Source organism: Mirounga angustirostris, unplaced genomic scaffold (genome assembly GCF_029215605.1).
Source record: "Mirounga angustirostris isolate CCGP_5_RB_7025 unplaced genomic scaffold, mMirAng1.0.hap1 SCAF_16, whole genome shotgun sequence".
Lineage (NCBI taxonomy): Eukaryota > Metazoa > Chordata > Mammalia > Carnivora > Phocidae > Mirounga > Mirounga angustirostris.
The window spans coordinates 44,493,881-44,512,416 of record NW_026991724.1 but is presented as its reverse complement, the minus strand read 5'-3'; the positions used below and the strand labels follow the sequence as shown (position 1 = coordinate 44,512,416).

Genomic DNA, 18,536 nt, shown 5'->3' with positions numbered 1-18,536 from the left:
CCTGGGTGGCTCAGTTTGTTAAGCGTCCGAATCTTGATTTCGGCTCAGGTCATGATCTCAGAGTTGTGAGATCAAGCCCTGCATTGGACTCCACACTGGGTGTGGAGCCTGCTTAAGATTCTCTCATTCCCTCTCCCCACCCCCACTCATGTGTGCATGTGCTCTCTCTCCCTCTCTAAAAAAATAAAAATAAAAAAACAGTATAGTAAAATTTACAATTTTTCTCCGAATGGTTAGTTCCTTTTTGTTCTGTTTAAGAAATCTTTGCTATCTGGGGCGTCTGGGTGGCTCAGTCATTAAGCGTCTGCCTTCGGCTCAGGTCATGATCCCAGGGTCTTGGGATTGAGCCCCACATTGGGCTCCCTGCTCAGCAGGAAGCCTCCTTCTTCTTCTCCCACTCCCCCTGCTTGTGTTCCCTCTCTTGCTGTCTCTCTGTCTCTCCGTCAAAATAAATAAAATCTTAAAAAGTAAAAAATAACTCTCAAAAAAAAAAAAAAAGAAACCTTTGCTATCTCAAGCCTAGAAGGATATTCTATGTTTTCTTCTAAAGCCTTTGCTTTACCTTTTATAAGTAGATCACTAATGCATCTGGAATTTATATGTGTGTAGTGTGAGGTAAGAGCCAAGATTAATTTTTTATCAATATGGATATACAACTGACCCAGTGCTATTTATTGAAAAGACTGCTATGTTGTAACCATATTGCAGAGGAACTTTTGTCATAAATCAAATGACCACATATATGTAAGTCTATTTCAGGGCTGTTTATTTTGTTCCATTGGTCTACTTGTTCATTCTTGTACTAATACCATAATGCCTTAATGACCAAAGTACTATTTATCACACTAACAAATTGAAGGAGAAAAACATTATATCGATGTGAAGTAGCATCTGATAATATTCAGCAGGCATTTCTAATAAAAAAGTTAGTTAGGGACTAAAGGAAACAATTGAGCCACAACAAAGTCTATTTACCTCAAACCTAGAACAAACATTATTACACTAAGTGGTTTCCATTAAATAGGTGAAAACAACTAAATGCCTGCTATCACCACTAATCCTAAATCTTATTCTGGAGATTCTTTCTATGAGATGATTAATAAAATAATCACTATAAATACTCAGAAAGAAACAATTATCTCCATATACAGCTGACATAACTGAGTGCCTAGAAAACCAAGGGTCTAGTAAAAAACTAAAAAGATTATTAGATAATAATGAAAGGTATGATTGCCTCCATTAAAAATTTTTTTTATTTTAATATGACAGTATCACCATAAATACAGCTGTAAGCCACAATCTGGGGAAGCTAAGTCCATCATTTATAATACTCGGTAAAGGATTATTATCTAGAATTCCACAATTCTCATATGAAAGTTTTTAATAAAAAGGAACATGGGCAAAGACATGAACTGTTAAATTATAGTGTTTAGCAATAAACAGATGTGCAAAGATGCTCAACTCACTATAAAGCACATACCAGAAGTGGGAATATAAGGAAATAATACTTTATTGGTTGAAGGGGTTGGAAATTGGTGCCACAATGATGTTCTCCACTTCTACAACAATTATCTAATGAGGTTAAAAATGAATATAATCTGTGACTGAGCAATCCCACTTTTTGATAAATACCTCAGAGAAACTCTTGTTTATGGATAGCAAGGAACACAGATATGCAATATTTTGCAGCAAGAAATTGTATATAGTCTAATAAAGAATTAAGTGCTGGGGGTTTCTATTCTATTGAAATGCACCATTTTATTATTTATTTATTTATTAAGATTTTACTTATTTGACACAGAGGAGAGAGCAAGCACAAGCAGGGGGAGTGGCAGGCAGATGGAGAGGGAGAAGCAGGCTTCCCGCTGAGCAAAGAACCCGATGTGGGGCTCAATTCCAGGGTCCTGGGTTCATGACCTGAGCCAAAGGCAGCCGCTTAACCAACTGAGCCACTCAGGTGCCCTGAAAAGCATCATTTTAAATTAAAGAAAAAGCAAGCAGCTGACTGGATAACATAATTTATTTATTTTTTAAGATTTTATTTATTTTTTGACAGAGAGAGAGAGACAGCGAGAGAGGGAACACAAATAGGGGCAGTGGGAGAGGGAGAAGCAGGCTTCCTGCCGAGCAGTGAGCCTGGCGCGGGGCTCGATCCCAGGACACTGGGATCATGACCTGAGCCAAAGGCAGACACTTAAAGACTGAGCCACTCAGGCGCCCCTGGATAACATAATTTAAATTGCTTTCCTTGCCATACAGATAACCATACACCTGTCATAATGCTGACATTTCCATCCTTAAAGCCACTCCTTCTGGTTATGGCAATATCTTCCAAAGTAGAATCACATCTGCAGTAGGTTCTATACAGTAGAGTTCTCTGTAGTAAAGTACAGAAGAGCACAGGGAGTTCTATAAAGTCTGAGATACAGTGGGTTAGATAAAATGAAACATTTTTTGATAGTCTCTTGTTAGGCACTTGATGTGAATTTTCCCTGCCAGAAATATAGTATACAGAGCTCCCATGCTTGTTTGACCACAAAATTATTTTCTTCCATTTTCATTAAAGTATTAGTGTTTTGGGGCACCTGCCTGGTTCAGTTGGTAGAGCATGTGACTCTTGATCTCAGGGTTGTGAGTTTGAGCCCTACAGTGGTTGTGGAGATTGCGTAAAAAAAAAATCTTAAAGTACTAATGTCTTGTGGAACATAACTTCCAGAAATTTTGAGTTAATGTACTGTCTCCAGAAGACCTCTGTTCACATGAAAATGATACCAGGCAGGAGAAACATACTGATTAGTGAAAACTAATTTTATTATACTACTTACTTTTTGTGTGTTACATTTTTATATAAACATTGTACTGTTTACAAATTTAAAATTTGAAATCATGAATGGGTCTATTATTCTAGATGAATGATTATTCAATGACACCTGCCCAACCTGAGCAAAATGGATTTGGAAGTATAAGTCTTAATGTATGACTAAAGTGACATTACAGAGGTTTGTAATAATATTCATTTTTATTTTGTGGAAGGTAATAATTTTTTTAAAAGATTTTATTTATTTATTTGACAGAGAGAGTACAAGCAGGGGGAACAGCAGGCAGAGGAAGAGGGAAAAGCAGGCTCCTGCTGAACAAAGAGCCCGATATGGGACTCAATCCCAGGACCCTGGGATCATGACCAGAGCCGAAGGCAATGACTTAACCGACTGAGCCACCCAGGCTCCCCGAAGGTAATAATTTTTTGTTGAATGCCAACTTCTCATATCTGTTGTTGTTCACTCCTTTTTTAAAGCTGATGAAGCTAAGATAAATGAGAATAAGAAAAAAAACCTAAAACATACTGAGGTGAATAACTTTTGAGGTGAATAATCAATAATTATTGAGGTGAATTTTTTCCAACATGGTTACATTGCTCAAGCTAAAATCTGATACCTAATTAAATCACAACAAATCAGGTCCCTGGATATTCCTGGTATATTGTTGTATGTTTTATAATTGTTTTAGTAGACTGTTGAGTTCAATTTATTGAACTTTATTTGGAATGTTTGTGTGTATTTTAAGTGATACTGGTCCAGATTTTGCTTTCTAAAGGCTATCCTCATTTACTTTTATTATTGGGATGTTTACCTTATAGAATGATCTAGCAAAATTTTGTTAGAGGTGGTACGCCTGAGTGGCTCAGTCGGTTAAGCATCTGCCTTCAGTTCAGGTTATGATCCTGGGGTCCTTGAGTGGAGCCCCCCATCAGGCTCCCTGCTCAGTGGGGGTCTGCTTCTCCCTCTCCCTCTGCCCTTCACCCACGTTTGTGTTCTCTCTCAAATAAATAAAATCTTTTAAAAAAATTTTGTTAGAGGCTATCTATTCTTTAAAACTTTTTAGTACTTGCAAAACTATAAAAAATCATAACCACAATATTGTCCTTTGCTTATAGATCTGTTCAGGTTTTGTATAGTATCTTCAACTTTGATGATTTAGGTTTCTCTAGATAATTCATTCTCTGTATTTTTATACATATTGAAATATATGTATATAGTAATACATATAACTTTAAAATCTTTAATTCTCTTTGATATGTGGCTATTTCACCTTTCTCACATAAAAAGCTGTGTGTCTTTTTTTCCTTCATAACTGCCAATTCTATACTAACGGCCTTTTCAAAGAGAACATCCTTGGATAAACTCTGTTATATTAACTATTTCATTAATTTCTACTTTTATTGTATGAATTGCTTCCTGGTATTTAGCTTAGTTTTTTAAAAAATTTACTAAAAAAATTATTTTCTGGCTCAAGCTAATGTGGTTTTTCCCCCCCAATTTTTAAAATCAACTGCCTGTTATACAACAGGCACTGTAAGTGTGAGGACAGAGTGATAAGACAAACAGTAATTCCTCAATCAAGTTTTCTGAATGCATTAAGGTCATTTCTCTTTTAAGATTTTATTTCAGAGAGAACAAGCAAATGCAAGCATGAGCGGGGGTGGGGGGAGCAGAGGGGGAAGCAGACACCCTGCTGAGCAGGGAGCCTGATTTGAGGCTCTATCCCAGGACCCTGAGCCCAAGGCAGATGCTTAACTGACTGAGCCTCCCAGGCACCCTGGTTATTAATTTCCTAATGGGTAGACCTTTGGTGATTTCCCACAAATTTTAACTTGTAGGCATCCCATTATCATTTATCACTAAGTGGTCTAAAATTTCAGATTTGATTTCTACTTAAGCTTTATTGTGGAAATTTTCAAACACATGCAAAGGTAGTAAGAATAGCACACTGAATTCTGTGTACCCATTATCCAGCTTCAACACTTATCCAGCAACATTTGCCAATCTTGTTTCATCTGTTCCTCCATCCCACCTTTTTTTTCTGAAGTATTTTATTTTATTTTTTTAAAGATTTTATTTATTTGACAGAGAGCGAGAGCAGGAACACAAGCAGGGGGAGTGGGAGAGGGAGAAGCAGGCTTCCTGCTGAGCAGGGAGCCCGATGCGGGACTCGATCCCAGGATCCTGGGATCATGACCTGAGCTGAAGGCAGATGCCCAACGACTGAGCCACCCAGGCGCCCCTTTTCTTAAGTATTTTAAAGCAAATCATAGACATGATGTAATTTCACCCTTGAATACTTCAGTATGGATCTCTAATGTATAAGGACTTACACCCACATCTGCACCCCCAAATCCATGCCATCATCATGCCTAAAAATGAACAATTGCTTAATATAATGTAATATCTATTCTAGGTTTATGTTTTCACGACAACCTAAAAATTTTTTTCATTTGTCTAAATTAGGATTGCATTGACTATATTTTCTTATTTCTGTAAGCTTATGCTCTGGCATTTGGGGACTTGATCCTGGAGAGACTACCCTTCCCAGGGGTAGCAAATTCCTAGACAACAAACAATTTTTTTTTTTAAGGGACAGGAGGTAGGGACAGAGGGAGGGGGGTTAGAGGGAGAGGGAGAGAATCTTAAGCAGGCTCCATGCCCAGTGCAGAGCCAGACAAGGGGCTCAATCTCACAACCCTGAGATCATGACCTGAGCCAAAATCAAGAGCCAGATGCTTAACTGATTGATCCACCCAGGTGCCCCAAACAACTCTTCTGAGATCATGCCTTTGATTTACAAACCAACCAATCCAAATTCCCCAAGTGTTTCCTTTATCAAACTCTCACAAACCAAGCCAATATTCCTCCTGCCCAAATCACCCCAGGGCCAGGTAACCAGACAACTAGGGACCATCTCTGTAACTCAGCCTGCCAAAATTATTAAAACTATCCAATCCCAGACTTTCTCAGTGTACTTACCAATGTCACCCATTCCTGGGGAAAACTTCAGTAAAGGCTCTGTGCCACACTCTGCCCTCTCCCACTTTCTGCCTCCCAACAGAACTGGGTACTTCCCCATGTGGCTCTGCAGGCGTGCTGCGCCTCCTGTTTTTAGAGATCTTTGAGTATAAACTTCTTCCTTCATGACAGTCATTTCCATGTCTGCATATCCTACCGTATTTGATTAGAGTAAATCCTGGGTACATTTTAACACAAGGATCCCAAAATACTCCACACCCTGCATTTAATTGATAGGTCTCTTAAGTCTTTTAATTTGCAACATTGTTTTTATTTTGTCTTAACATATATTAGTTAAAAGACCATTTATTCTGTGAAATTTTGTACATTCTGTATTTGGTTGTTTGCTTCCTTGTGTCATTAATTTGTTCCTTTATTCCCCAAGTTTCCTATAACCTGGTAATTAGATTTAGAGACTAAGGTATACATCTGGGTCAACATTTGGGGCAAGAACACTTAACAAATGATGCTACATTTAGCCATTGCATTAACATCAAGATGCACACGGTCTGGCTGATGTAATTGAGATGTTAATGTAGATTAGTGGGTTCTGTCATTCTGCTCCATTAAAAGCTTACTATTAATCTTTTTCACCTAATGATCTTTGCATCCATCAATATCACCACCAAGATCCATTATTTTGTAGAAAGTGATTTTTCAAATTGTCATTCCTTTGACCTTTATTAGCTAGATTTCTCTCATAATAAAGAGCTGTTCTTCAACTTTTGGTTGTCTTAAATATAGGTAATAAAGGAAAGACAAAATAAATGCTCCACTTTCCCCCTTTATTTATCAATAAGTGCCCTGATATACTTCATACCTAACCAGTGCATTTGGTCAGGGAAAAAAGGAAGCTATCAAAGGCTGTAGTGGTCATGACAAAAGGATATAGGAACCAATTTGAGGGGATTCCCACTGGCCAAAAATAGGACAGTCTGATCATAAAAAGGCTACAATGTATTTTTAAAAATCAACACAAGAGTTGTAATACAAGTGATTTTTAATTTCCAAATAATTTCTTTTTACATTACTCTGTTGATTTTAAATTAAATTTAGACTGGGACCAGAGAATGGAGATTATAGAATATCTGCTTTTTTTTTTTAAAGATTTTATTTATTCATAAGAGACAGAGAGAGAGGCAGAGGGAGAAGCAGGCTCCCCATGGAACAGGGAGCCTAATGCGGGACTCCATCACAGGTCCCTGGGATCATGACCTGAGCCGAAGGCAGACACTTAGCCGACTGAGCCACCCAGGTGCCCCAGAATATCTGCTTTTTTATGAACAAATTGAGAAAGAATTTCTATTTTAAAGAGTAAGTTATCTGAGGTTCAATAAGGGTGAGTGTTAGTGGAAGGCATTTCTTTATTTGTTGTACCCATAGTCTTTCATATGACTTTTCAAAAGAGTAATATTAATGATAATAATAAAACAAAATTTAGTGGCTTAAAACAATCATTTTATTATATCTCATGATCTTATGGGTTAGGAATTTGGGCAGGGGCTCAGTTGGTAGATTCATCTATTTTATATGGCATCAACTGAAGTCAGTCTGGCATTCAGCTGCTGGCTGGTCTGGAGGATCCAACATTATTTTACTCAAATATCTGGTGTCTTGGTAGGCATGTGTGGAAGACTGGGCTAAGAAGGGTGCTCTTCCTTTCTATGTAGTCTTAGGGCTTCTCCATGTGGTCTCTTCAGCAGAGCAGCCAGACTTTTTAACAGAATTCAGGGCCTAAGCTTAAGAGAGCATTCCAAGAAATGAAGTAAAATCTGCCAGTAAAGCCTGGGTCCAGAAACTGGCACAGCAGTACTTCTACTAGTCAAAACAGTCACAGTCTGCCCAGCCTCAAGGGGAAGGGATGTAGATTCCAGCTCTTGACGGTGGGAGAGAAATGTCAAAGAATTTACAGCAATCTTTATTCTGCCACAGTATTATATTACCATTTTACAAGTGAAAAAATTATAGCACAGAGCAGTTAAGCATCTTATCAACATAATACAAGTGGGAAAGTGACTGGACAGAGATGATGTGTCTCCCACATTTGTTACATTGATAGGATTAATTTTTAGAATAAATGTGAAGTTTATCAGGTTTAAGTGATGGTGGAATACATTAAGTTAACATATTCTTTTAATGATATAAAACCTCTCATGCCAAGTCAGTTCCCTGTATGAAGGAAGCAAAAGGGATTAATTACTACAGTCATAGAGTGTTCTACAAGACAGGATTGAAAAACTATCTTATATTTTTACATTATGAATTTTCAGATGATGGGTAAGGTGTGAATGTTGTCTAAAGGCCTTCTTACATTCTTTACATTCATAGGGTTTCTCACCAGAATGAATCCTCAGATGTTGAATAAGGGATGAATTAAGTCTAAAAGCCTTCCTACATTCCTTACATTCAAAAGGTTTTTCACCAGTATGAATACTCTGATGTAGAGTAAGCTTTTGACGCAATCTAAAGGCCTTCCCACATTCCTTACATTTATAGGGTTTCTCACCAACATGAATACTCTGATGTTGTGTAAGTTGTGAGAGTAATCTAAAAGCCTTCCCGCATTCCTTGCAGTCATAGGGTTTAACACCAATATGGATACTTTGGTGTGAAATAAGTTGTGAGTAACGACTAAAGGCCTTCCAACATTCCTTACATTCATAAGGCTTCTCACCAGTGTGAATTCTGTGATGAAGAATAAGATGATAACCACGACTAAAGGTCTTTCCACATTCCTTACATTCATAGGGTTTCTCACCAGTATGAATTCTCTGGTGGAGTGTTAGTTGTTGTCTCACTCTAAAGGCCTTCCCACATTCCTTACATTCATAGGGTTTCTCACCAGTATGAAGTTTGTGATGTACTCTAAGGCCAGAGCCACACAAAAAGGCCTTCCCACATTCTTTACATTCGTAGAGTTTGTCAGCAATATTAAGCTTCTGATGTCGAGTAAGGTGTGCATACTGTCTAAAGGCCTTTCCACATTCTGTACATACATAGGGTTTCTCACCAGTATGAATCCTCTGATGGAGAGTAAGTTGTCCACGCACTCTGAAGGCCTTCCCACATTCTTTACATTCATAGGGCTTCTCACCAATATGAATTTTCTGATGTACTCTGAGGTCTGGGCCACATATGAAAGATTCTCCACATTCCTTACATTCATAGAGCTTTTCACCAGAATGAAGTCTCTGATGTCGAGTAAGATGTGCAGTCTGTCTAAAGGCCATTCCGCATTCCTTGCATTCATAGGGTTTTTCACCAGTATGAATTCTATGATGGAAAGTAAGCTGTTGGCGTACTCTAAAGGTTTTCCCACATTCTTTACATTCATAGGGTTTCTCCACAAAATGAAGTCTCTGGTGTGGAGTTAGAGATGTGCGTTTTTGGTAAGAGGGCACTTTTTGAGATGCAGTTTTTATTTGACTGAAATATCCCTCCTGTCCTTCAAATTTTCTTTTGGACTCCCAATCACTTTTTAAAATTAGGCCCTTAAGGCCATGGTTTTTAATTCTTTCCATTATCTTCCACTGGGGTGAGTTTATTTCATGAATGTCATTTTCCGAAGAGAACTTCTTGGTCTCATACCTGGTCTCTAGATCTAAAAGAAAGTAAGAAGGCAAACACATGGTTTCCTTTTTTTAAAAGAAGTAAAATTTCTACAGTAGAAATAAAAGACAACTAAAGTAATACTCAGTGAAATTCTAAATATCAGTTATACAGTTTGAAAAAAAAAGCATAAGGTAACACCAGGAAAAATGAAAGTTCATGTAAGAAAGTGAGACTGGTGATTAGTAAACATTTTAAGGCAGTGGGTCTCAAATTGAGATGTAGAGTAGAATCACAGAGAACTTGTTCTAAATATTGATGTTTATTTTTTAAAGATGTATTTATTTGAGAGAGCACATGTGCACATATGTGTGCGTGCACACCCCCACACACACACCTACACCTCCCCCCCCCCATACACACATGCTCGAGCAGGGGGAGAGGGAGAGAAAGAATCCCAAGCAGACTCCCCTCTGAGCACAGAGCTTGACCCGGGGCTCGATCTCATGACCCTGAGAACATGACCTTAGTTGAACCAAGAGTTGGATGTTCAACCAAATGAGCCACCCAGGTGCCCCTAAATACTGAGGTTTAGATACCACCCAAACCACCTGGATCAGATTCTACAGTCCTGGCCAGTCCCGTATTTAATATTCTTCACACAATTCTGATGGAGATGAAAGGTTAAGAATTCATACTTAACTTTTTTCAATAATTTCTCTTTATTCTTAGACTAAAATAAAACTTGCTATGGTTAAAAGGCCTCTGCTTACCTGTAACACATCATCTCAGTCTGCTCTATCTCCCAAAATCTTCGGCCTGGGTTCTTTGCACTGCTGGCTACTTCTCATCCTGAGGTTTTTTTTTTTTTTTTAAGATTTTGTTTATTTATTTGACAGAGAGCACAACCAGGGGAAGTGGCAGGCAGAGGGAGAGGGAGAAGCAGGCTCCCTGCTGAGCAACGAGCCCGATGTGGGGCTTGATCCCAGGACCCTGGGATCCTGACCTGAGCCAAAGGCAGACGCTTAACCAACTGAGCCACCCAGGTGCCCCTCATCCTGAGGTCTTAGGTTAAAAGTCACTTCCTTTAAGACTGACTACTGTCAGTATCTAAACCTATGTTCTTATATATGTATTGCATAGCAACATATGTCTGTGTTGAAATTATATATTTATAAATGTTTCCACTTGTTGCTCTCCTTTCCTTACCCCTAGACTTCTGTAATGGCAGAAACAATCTCTACTTTACTCTCCATTAAATAATACATTCAGGGGCACCTAGATGGCTCAGTTGGTTAAGCACCTGCCTTTGGACTAGGTCACGGTCTCAGGGTCCTGGGATCGAGCTCCATGTCAGACTCCCTGCTCAGTGAGGAGTCTGCTTCTCCTTCTCCCTCTGCCCCTCCCCCCGGTCATGCTCACTCTCTCTCAAATAAATAAAATCTTTTTGGGGCGCCTGGGTGGCTCAGTTGGTTAAACAACTGCCTTCGGCTCAGGTCATGATCCTGGAGTCCCTGGATCGAGTCCTGCATCGGGCTCCCTGCTCGGCAGGGAGTCTGCTTCTCCCTCTGACCCTCCTCCCTCTCATGCTCTCTGTCTCTCATTCTCTCTCTCTCTCAAATAAATAAATAAATAAATAATAAATAAAATCTTTTTAAAAAATAATACATGCATAGCACAAGATGAATTTCACTCATTGAATTCCCATGGTTCTATACTCATTCTTTTTTTTTAAGGTTATATACTTATTCTGAATATACTTCTGTCTTTAATCTCTCACATATTACAACAATGATTAAATACTCCCTTTATTCATCCAAGCTAGTCCAGCTAAATATATAAATGGAAAATGGTGGTTATATACTCTTATATATCCCTTCCATTGCTTAAACCCCTTATCTATCTTCATATAGCTGTGAGCTACTTTTTCTTTTGTCTCCACATCACAATAAAAGTACTGAGGAGTTCTATTCATTAATCTCTCTTGAATTCTATTACTCATCCATTTTATAATGCTCATCTGGTTTTGTTCCCTCATCTCTTTGCTCAGGTCTCCTTTCCATTCCTTTAGAGGCAAGGCTGTTCCTGTATTTCCTAGAAATGTGTGCCAGTGATTTTCCATACAGGAAAACATGTTTATACTTTACTGAAGTTCTTATGAAATCCTTAGCAAAAAAGAAAAGGAAAAAAAAGATGCGATATGAAGGAACTCACTAATAGGGAAAAGGGTCTTGCAGTCACTTGAGTGTGAAGAATCTGCTAACAAGGGTCATGTTGGATTTAGAGAGAAGATGGTAAACCAGTAGGAGAAATAGCCAGAGAAACATTTAAGTGCTGAATGAGTTACGTATGAGAGAGAAAAAGGAGGAGGTTTTCAATTATTATATGGTCTGTATAAAAAGGTTGAAATAATATAGACATTTTCTTTTTTTTTTAATTTTTTTTTTTTAGAGATTTTATTTATTTATTTGAGAGAGAGCGAGCATGAGAGGGGGGAGGGTCAGAGGGAGAAGCAGACTCCCTGCTAAGCAGGGAGCCTGATGCGGGATTCGATCCTGGAGTCCAGGATCATGACCTTGGCAGTCGCTTAACCAACTGAGCCATCCAGGCGCCCTAGACATTTTCTACTAAAGCTGGAAATAATAAAATTTTAAAAACCCAAAGCTAAATCCACTTGAAATTTTAGAAGTCTATATTAAATAACTTTTAGATCAATAGGGAAATAAATTCCAAAACAGTATTTTTGTTTTTTAGAAAACAATGGTAATAATAATTTTAAAATCCACACTAAATTAGTATCTACAAAATATAAGCATAGTGCTTAGAAGAAAATTTAAAAACTTAAACACAGCAATAAACATGAGAGAAAAATCAATTAAAAATCAAAGAAATCAGAAAAAGAATAAAGTAAACTGAAGCAAAGCAGAAGAAATTAATTGATATAAACGCAGAATTAGAAAACAGAAAAGAAGAACTAATACATAAAACAAAAACTTTCTTTTAAAAAACAAATCAGCAAAACAGATAAAGCATTAGTTAATACAAGGAAAATAGCAAGAAAGCACACAAGAAGTGACAAAGTGAAAATAACCATGAATACAGAGGATAGCTGAAAAAAAGATTACTGTGACCATAAATTTTAAAACATAGCTAAAATGAGTAATTTTCTAGGAAAATATATTTACCAAAACTGGCCACAGAAGAGATACAATGCATAAACATTAATTTCCAAAGAGCAAATAGAGAATGTGGTCAGACTTACCATCTCCTTCTCCTAAAAAAGAAGCTTTAAAGAACAGGCCATCCAAATTCTATTTAGACGGAGAACTAAGAAAAAGGAGGACTTCCGAACTATTTTCATAAAGTAATATTATACTAAATAAAGGTCACTAATAAAAACTACATACCAATTTTCTGAAAACTGATATAAAAATTCTAAGCATCTAATAAAACACCACATTGACCCAGTATTGTTTATTCAAAGAATTTTAGAGTGATCCAATATGGGGAAATCTATGAAAATAAATCAACATTTTTTTTAAAGATTTATTTCTTTTATTTCTTTTTAAGATTTTATTTATTTATTTATTTATTTATTTGAGAGTGAGAGAGCACAAGCAGGGGAAGAGCAGCAGGGAGCCCAGATGCGGGGCTCGATCCCAGGACCCCAAGACCACAACCCAAGCCGAAGGCAGACGCTTAACTGATTGAGCGTGCCCCTATTTATTTTAGAGAGAGACAGAGCTGGGAGAGGGGCTGAGGGAGAAAAGCAGACTCTTCGCTGAACAGGGAGTGCAATGCGATGCCGGTCTTGATCTCAAGACCCTGAGACCACGACCTGAGCCTTCTTTTTATTCCTCAAACATGCAAAGCTAACTTCCTCCTTAGGCCTTTTCTATTGGCTCAGAAGCCTCTTGCCCTAGAGAGCTTGAGCTCTTCATGGCTTGAGCCTTCATATCTCTCCTCAAAAAAGTCTTCCCTCATTTGTCTACTTTTCTATATGCATGTTATATACTTCACTAAGTTACTTACAGGAAGAAAGAAACAAAGGAAGAAAAGAAAATGAAAGAAAAAAATGATCTTGGGCGCCTGGGTGGCTCAGTTGGTTAAGCGACTGCTTTTGGCTCAGGTCATGATCCTGGAGTCCCGGGATTGAGTCCCGCATCGGGCTCCCTGCTCAGCAGGGAGCCTGCTTCTCCCTCTGACCCTCACCCCTCTCATGTGCTCTCTCTCTCATTCTCTCTGTCTCAAATAAATAAATAAAATCTTTAAAAAAAAAAATGATCTTGTTTAAGATGTCTAACTTTGAGTCAACAGTTGTCATTTTGGCTAAATATTTCCTGATTAAACTGATATCATCTTATTCATCTGGAACCTCTGCATGTCATTGTTTTTTTCAGCATTAATAGTGGTAAATGTCATTTAATTATCTAAATGTGAAAAGAAAATAAGTTAGGATTGGTATAAAAAGCGTGTCTTTCCTTCCTGTGGTAGACAGTGACTAAGAAGATATAACATTATAGACAGTGTGGGCACTGAAATGGCCTTGTTACAAAACAAGAACTCTTAGCCTAAAATGGGTCTCCTCAGTCAGACCTGAATGTACAGAGAGCAAAATACAACATGACAACATATGTCTCTATATAAAGAATTTTGAAGAATTTTTTTTAAGTAGGCTTCATGCCCAGCATGGAGCCCAACGTGGGGCTTGAACTCACCACCCTGAGATCAAGACCTGAGCTGAGATCAAGAGTCAGACGCTTAACCGACTAAGATACCCAGGTGCCCCTAGGATCTTTTTTTAAGAAGACATTCAAAGAGAAATGAAAACAGCACAGAGGTAGAAGCTAAACCAAGAGATCATTCTCCCCATACTCTATTAAACTAATGTTTCTTCCTGATATGAAGGTATATATATACACACACATAGGTACACACACACACAGAAAAAAAGCAAAGAATGATATTCTGTGATCTAAGGATCTATCTTCTAGAGTAATTCATATGAAACTTTGATTGCTGATAAAACATTTATTATTACAATGTCAAGCATATTTTTCTTTATAGTCTTTTATTTCCCCAAAAAAGGTTTTTCAGACCATACCTAAAATAGCCTTTTAGCCCACACCATTTTCTCTTCCCTTACTCTTTTTATTTTACTTCATAGTACTCTATTAGCTGAAATTATATTTTTTATTTATCTACAGTTACTATGTGTCTCTTATTACAAGGTAAATTCCATGAGGACAGAAACTTTATTGGTTTTGTTTACCACTATATATATATATATATATATATATATTTAAGATTTTATTTATTTATGTGACACAGAGAGACACAGCGAGAGAGGGAACACAAGCAGGGGGAGTGGGAGAGGGAGAAGCAGGCTTCCCGCTGGGTAGGGAGCCCGATGCGGGGCTCGATCCCAGGACCCTGGGATCATGACCTGAGCCGAAGGCAGACGCTTAACGACTGAGCCACGCAGGCACCCCGTTTACCACTATATTGATAGTGTCTAGCACTGTGCCCAGCCTAGAGGTAGGTAGATAAGTCAGTCAGTCAGTCTACTTATCTACTATTTATAAATGCAAAAGAAAGCAGCTGAGTCAAAAAATATATAGAGAGTGGTTGTCAGTAGGGAACAAAGAGAGCACCTCTCCACCCATGCCCCCTTCAAAGGGGAGGAAAATTTGAAACAACAACAACAACAAAAGAGTGGTAAATGGGATAAAGAAATAGTTCTATTAGTATCCCTATTAGTATCTATTAGTATCCCTAACTAAGATAGCATCTTAATTTGCTCCTCAGGTCTTAGACCTTTTCTCTTCAGGCCTTGGACCTTTATATTTAAAAATTTTTTAAGATCTTATTTTTAAGGGCACCTGGGTAGCTCAGTCAGTTAAGTGTCTGCCTTTGGCTCAGGTCATGATCCCGGAGTCCTGGGATCGATCCCCGCCCCCCTCCCCCCTAGGGCTCCCTGCTCAGCGGGGAGTCTGTTTCTCTCTCTGCCCCTCACCCCACTTGTGCTCTCTCTCTCTTACTCTCTCTCTCAAATAAATAGATAAAATCTTTAAAAAAAAAAAAAGTTTTTATCTTTAAATAATCTCTATATCCAATGTGGGGCTTGAATTTACAAACATAACCAAGATCAAGATTAGCACGCTCCACTGGCTGAGCCAGCCAGGTGCCCCAGGCCTTCGACCTTTAAAGAGGACTCTGTAAACAACATCAGTAGAGTGTGCCTCTTCCCTAACTAATTGGGTGGTTTCCTCTGTGATGGCTTCCCCCTGTTCAAATGGCTCTCACTCACCTGGATATTGCCTCCTTCCTTTCCTCACAACTTTCCAGGGCTCTTTTCCTTGCTCCAATAAGGAAATCACGTCTGGCTTAGAAATGAAGCATCCTGATTAGAAGGAGGTGATATGGAAATAGAAAATAAATTCAAAATTACTTCGATTCAGTTTTGGTTAAATTTTTATTAACTATAAGTCAAATGGGAATTGATAAAACCTTTAGAACAAAGAAGGGCAAGATGGTTAAAAAATATTCACATTAAGGTTACATAATAAATAGATTTATATTCATACAAGTAATCCTTCTTGAGAGGCAATAGTGGTTAAGAGCACAGATTGCCTGAGTTTAAATCCTGTCTCTGCCACATCTCAATTGTAAGATGAGTAATAGCACCTATCATACACAATTGTTGTGACAGTTATATTAACATATATCCATATCTAAACATTGCCTAGAATATGTACTCAGCACTATATATACAGTTGACCCTTGAACTATGCGAGATTGAACTGCACGGATCCACATATATGTGGATTTTTTTGATACAGTATAGTACTGTAAAAGTATTTTCTTTATGATTTTCTTGACATTTTTTCTTCTCTAGCTTACTTTATTGTAAGAATACAGTATAATACATATAACATATAAATATGTTAATCAACTGTTTATATTATCAGTAAAACTTCTGATCAACAGTAAGCTATTAGTAATTAAGTTTTTGGGGAGTCAAAAGTTACATGCAACTTTTTGACTGTGTAGAGGGTTGGTGTCCCTAACCCCTATGTTGTTCAAGTGTTGAATGTATTTTATTAGCTATTATTTATTGTCGTTGTTTTGCCGAGAGGAAAACAAAAAGCTTCTGGAGGCATTTATTATTTCTTAGGATATTCACACAATGTTAAGTGCAAAGTTCTTGGATTTTTAACTTTCAATCATAAAAGTAGGTAAAAGTAAGTTTATTAACAAAAGGAACGAGTTCTCTTGAATTGTAAATAAATCCTGTTGATCCAACTTATCACTGCAGATATTATATATTCTTTTGATAGATTAAAAACTGAGATATAGGGTCTGGCCATTTTCCTTACATGTATAACAACAAATAAAACACCTATAGCAATTCTGGGTTCATACACCAAGTGAAACCTGGTTTCTATGACACAAGTAAGGCCAATTCAAATCCAGCCCTTTTTCATCATTAAGGAAGGCCTGAAGGCCACTTAAGGATGAGGAAGATGAATATGCTTAATTGAGGTATTCACTTCCAAACAAAAAAAGTTCAAACCATTCACTGGGAAAAGGGAGCAGAAATTTAGTTTCTTGAAAGATATTCCTAAAATTTCCAGAGAAAAAAGCAGATATTACAGTGAACAGGTCTAAATTACTAGAGGCAGAGAACCTTACCCAGTGAGACCAAGTTGCTGTAATTCTCCAACATTACATCTCTGTACAAGTCCCTCTGTTCCAAGTCCAGGTATTCCCACTCCTCCTGAGAGAAGACTATGGACACATCATTGAACATCACTGACCCCTGCAATGACAAACGATATAATACATTTGAGGTTAAAGAAAATTTGTTTTTAAGATGGAAGAGATACTGGAGGACATGGACCATGTGGCAAACCAAAAGGCTTAGGTAAAGGCTTAGGCTAGAAGCCTTTAACATAGTGAGTTAGGAGATGAGTGTGCCTGAAGCAGCATGCCTATGTGCTCTTGAAGAATCCTGCTGCTACAGGTGCAGTCACCTGAATACTCTGGTGTATCTTGATCATCCCAACATGTCTGGGAAAGAAAAAAATCAGTTTTCCAATTAAATAAAATATTTTAGATAAGCCTCTGCCTGTTGTATGTCTCCCTCATAAATTCTCAAGAAATGTGAGTTCTTCCACCCTTTCCCCTTAAAGAACAGATTTTTTTAAAGTTTCCTTACAATATTTGTTAGAAAAGGATCTGAATATAGTTAAAGAATTTCTTCCAAGTTCATCATTGAATCAGATAATATTGTAAGCATTTTTCCATTTATGACAGATTCTTTAGTGAACTTTAAAAAAATTGTATAATAGTCTATGTGAGGGATATATGAGACTTAATCATTCTTCCATTTTGGTCTATACAAAATATTTAAGGTACTCCTGAGTTCTGAAGGTCCACAACTACTTATGTATCTGCACAATCTTCCTACTTGTTACCATTTTCCGTCTTTCACTGTATGCATTCCTTGTTCCTGACTTAAAGGATATGGACGTAGATTCTGGATACTGATGATCCAGATTCACAAAGTTATCATTCTAGACAGCATATCCTGTTCAACTACAAATGGAACCCTATTCCTAGTGTACAACTCTCAGGGATTCCCAGAAAAGATCCTTGATCTCTCTGCATGCAAGACCCAACAATATCTCTGCCCAGTCCTAAAAGTCTCACAAAACATGAGATTTCACCATATATTGAGGCTGAGGTCAACCAACAGCAAATCTTATCTTACATACTTGGAAAACTCAAATCCAGAAACACCCAGTTTCCCCATGAGTAGTCAAATGGGCCCATCCTCTTTCATCAACTCACAAGAGATGGTCAAACATCTCCCTCAAGTGATTTCATTTCTACCCCACTACAGCCCTTAGCAGAAGACCGAGCACATATAGGAGATGCTGAATGATTTTCTTCAATGAATACATGAATAATGACTGGGGAAAAGAGGATTCATAGGATAGGTGTGCTAAACAGCCTCATCCCTCACTGAATTTGGAGGACTGGGAGAAGATTCCTAGGCTCTGATAGGAAGTTTCAGGATAAAAAAATGTTCATAGGGCATTAACATGAAAGTATTTTCAGAAGGAGAAAGAAACAGTAACT

At 37.8% G+C, this 18,536-nt stretch overlaps 1 protein-coding gene and 1 long non-coding RNA gene across 6 annotated transcripts in view; one reads left to right on the top strand and one right to left on the bottom strand.

Annotated features, from left to right (window-relative positions):
- The window catches only part of LOC135362858 (uncharacterized), a 120,452-nt gene that overhangs the window by 15,728 nt on the left and 86,188 nt on the right, over nucleotides 1–18,536 (top strand). For all 3 annotated transcript variants that reach the window (XR_010408232.1, XR_010408233.1, XR_010408234.1), the window contains exon 2: nucleotides 3,075–3,233. This is a non-coding gene — a long non-coding RNA (uncharacterized LOC135362858). The remainder of the gene's footprint in view (nucleotides 1–3,074; nucleotides 3,234–18,536) is intronic.
- The window catches only part of LOC123855605 (zinc finger protein 82 homolog), a 56,667-nt gene continuing 45,697 nt past the window's right edge, over nucleotides 7,567–18,536 (bottom strand). For 2 of the 3 annotated variants that reach the window (XM_064581390.1, XM_064581389.1), the window contains exons 3-5: nucleotides 17,085–17,211; nucleotides 15,700–15,792; nucleotides 7,567–9,441 (exon numbers count right to left, since the gene is read on the bottom strand). In XM_064581390.1, coding sequence (XP_064437460.1) covers nucleotides 8,084–9,441; nucleotides 15,700–15,792; nucleotides 17,085–17,211 — 1,578 coding nt within the window. In that variant the 3' untranslated portion in view covers nucleotides 7,567–8,083. The remainder of the gene's footprint in view (nucleotides 9,442–15,699; nucleotides 15,793–17,084; nucleotides 17,212–18,536) is intronic. The other variant, XM_064581391.1, reaches the window with a different exon arrangement.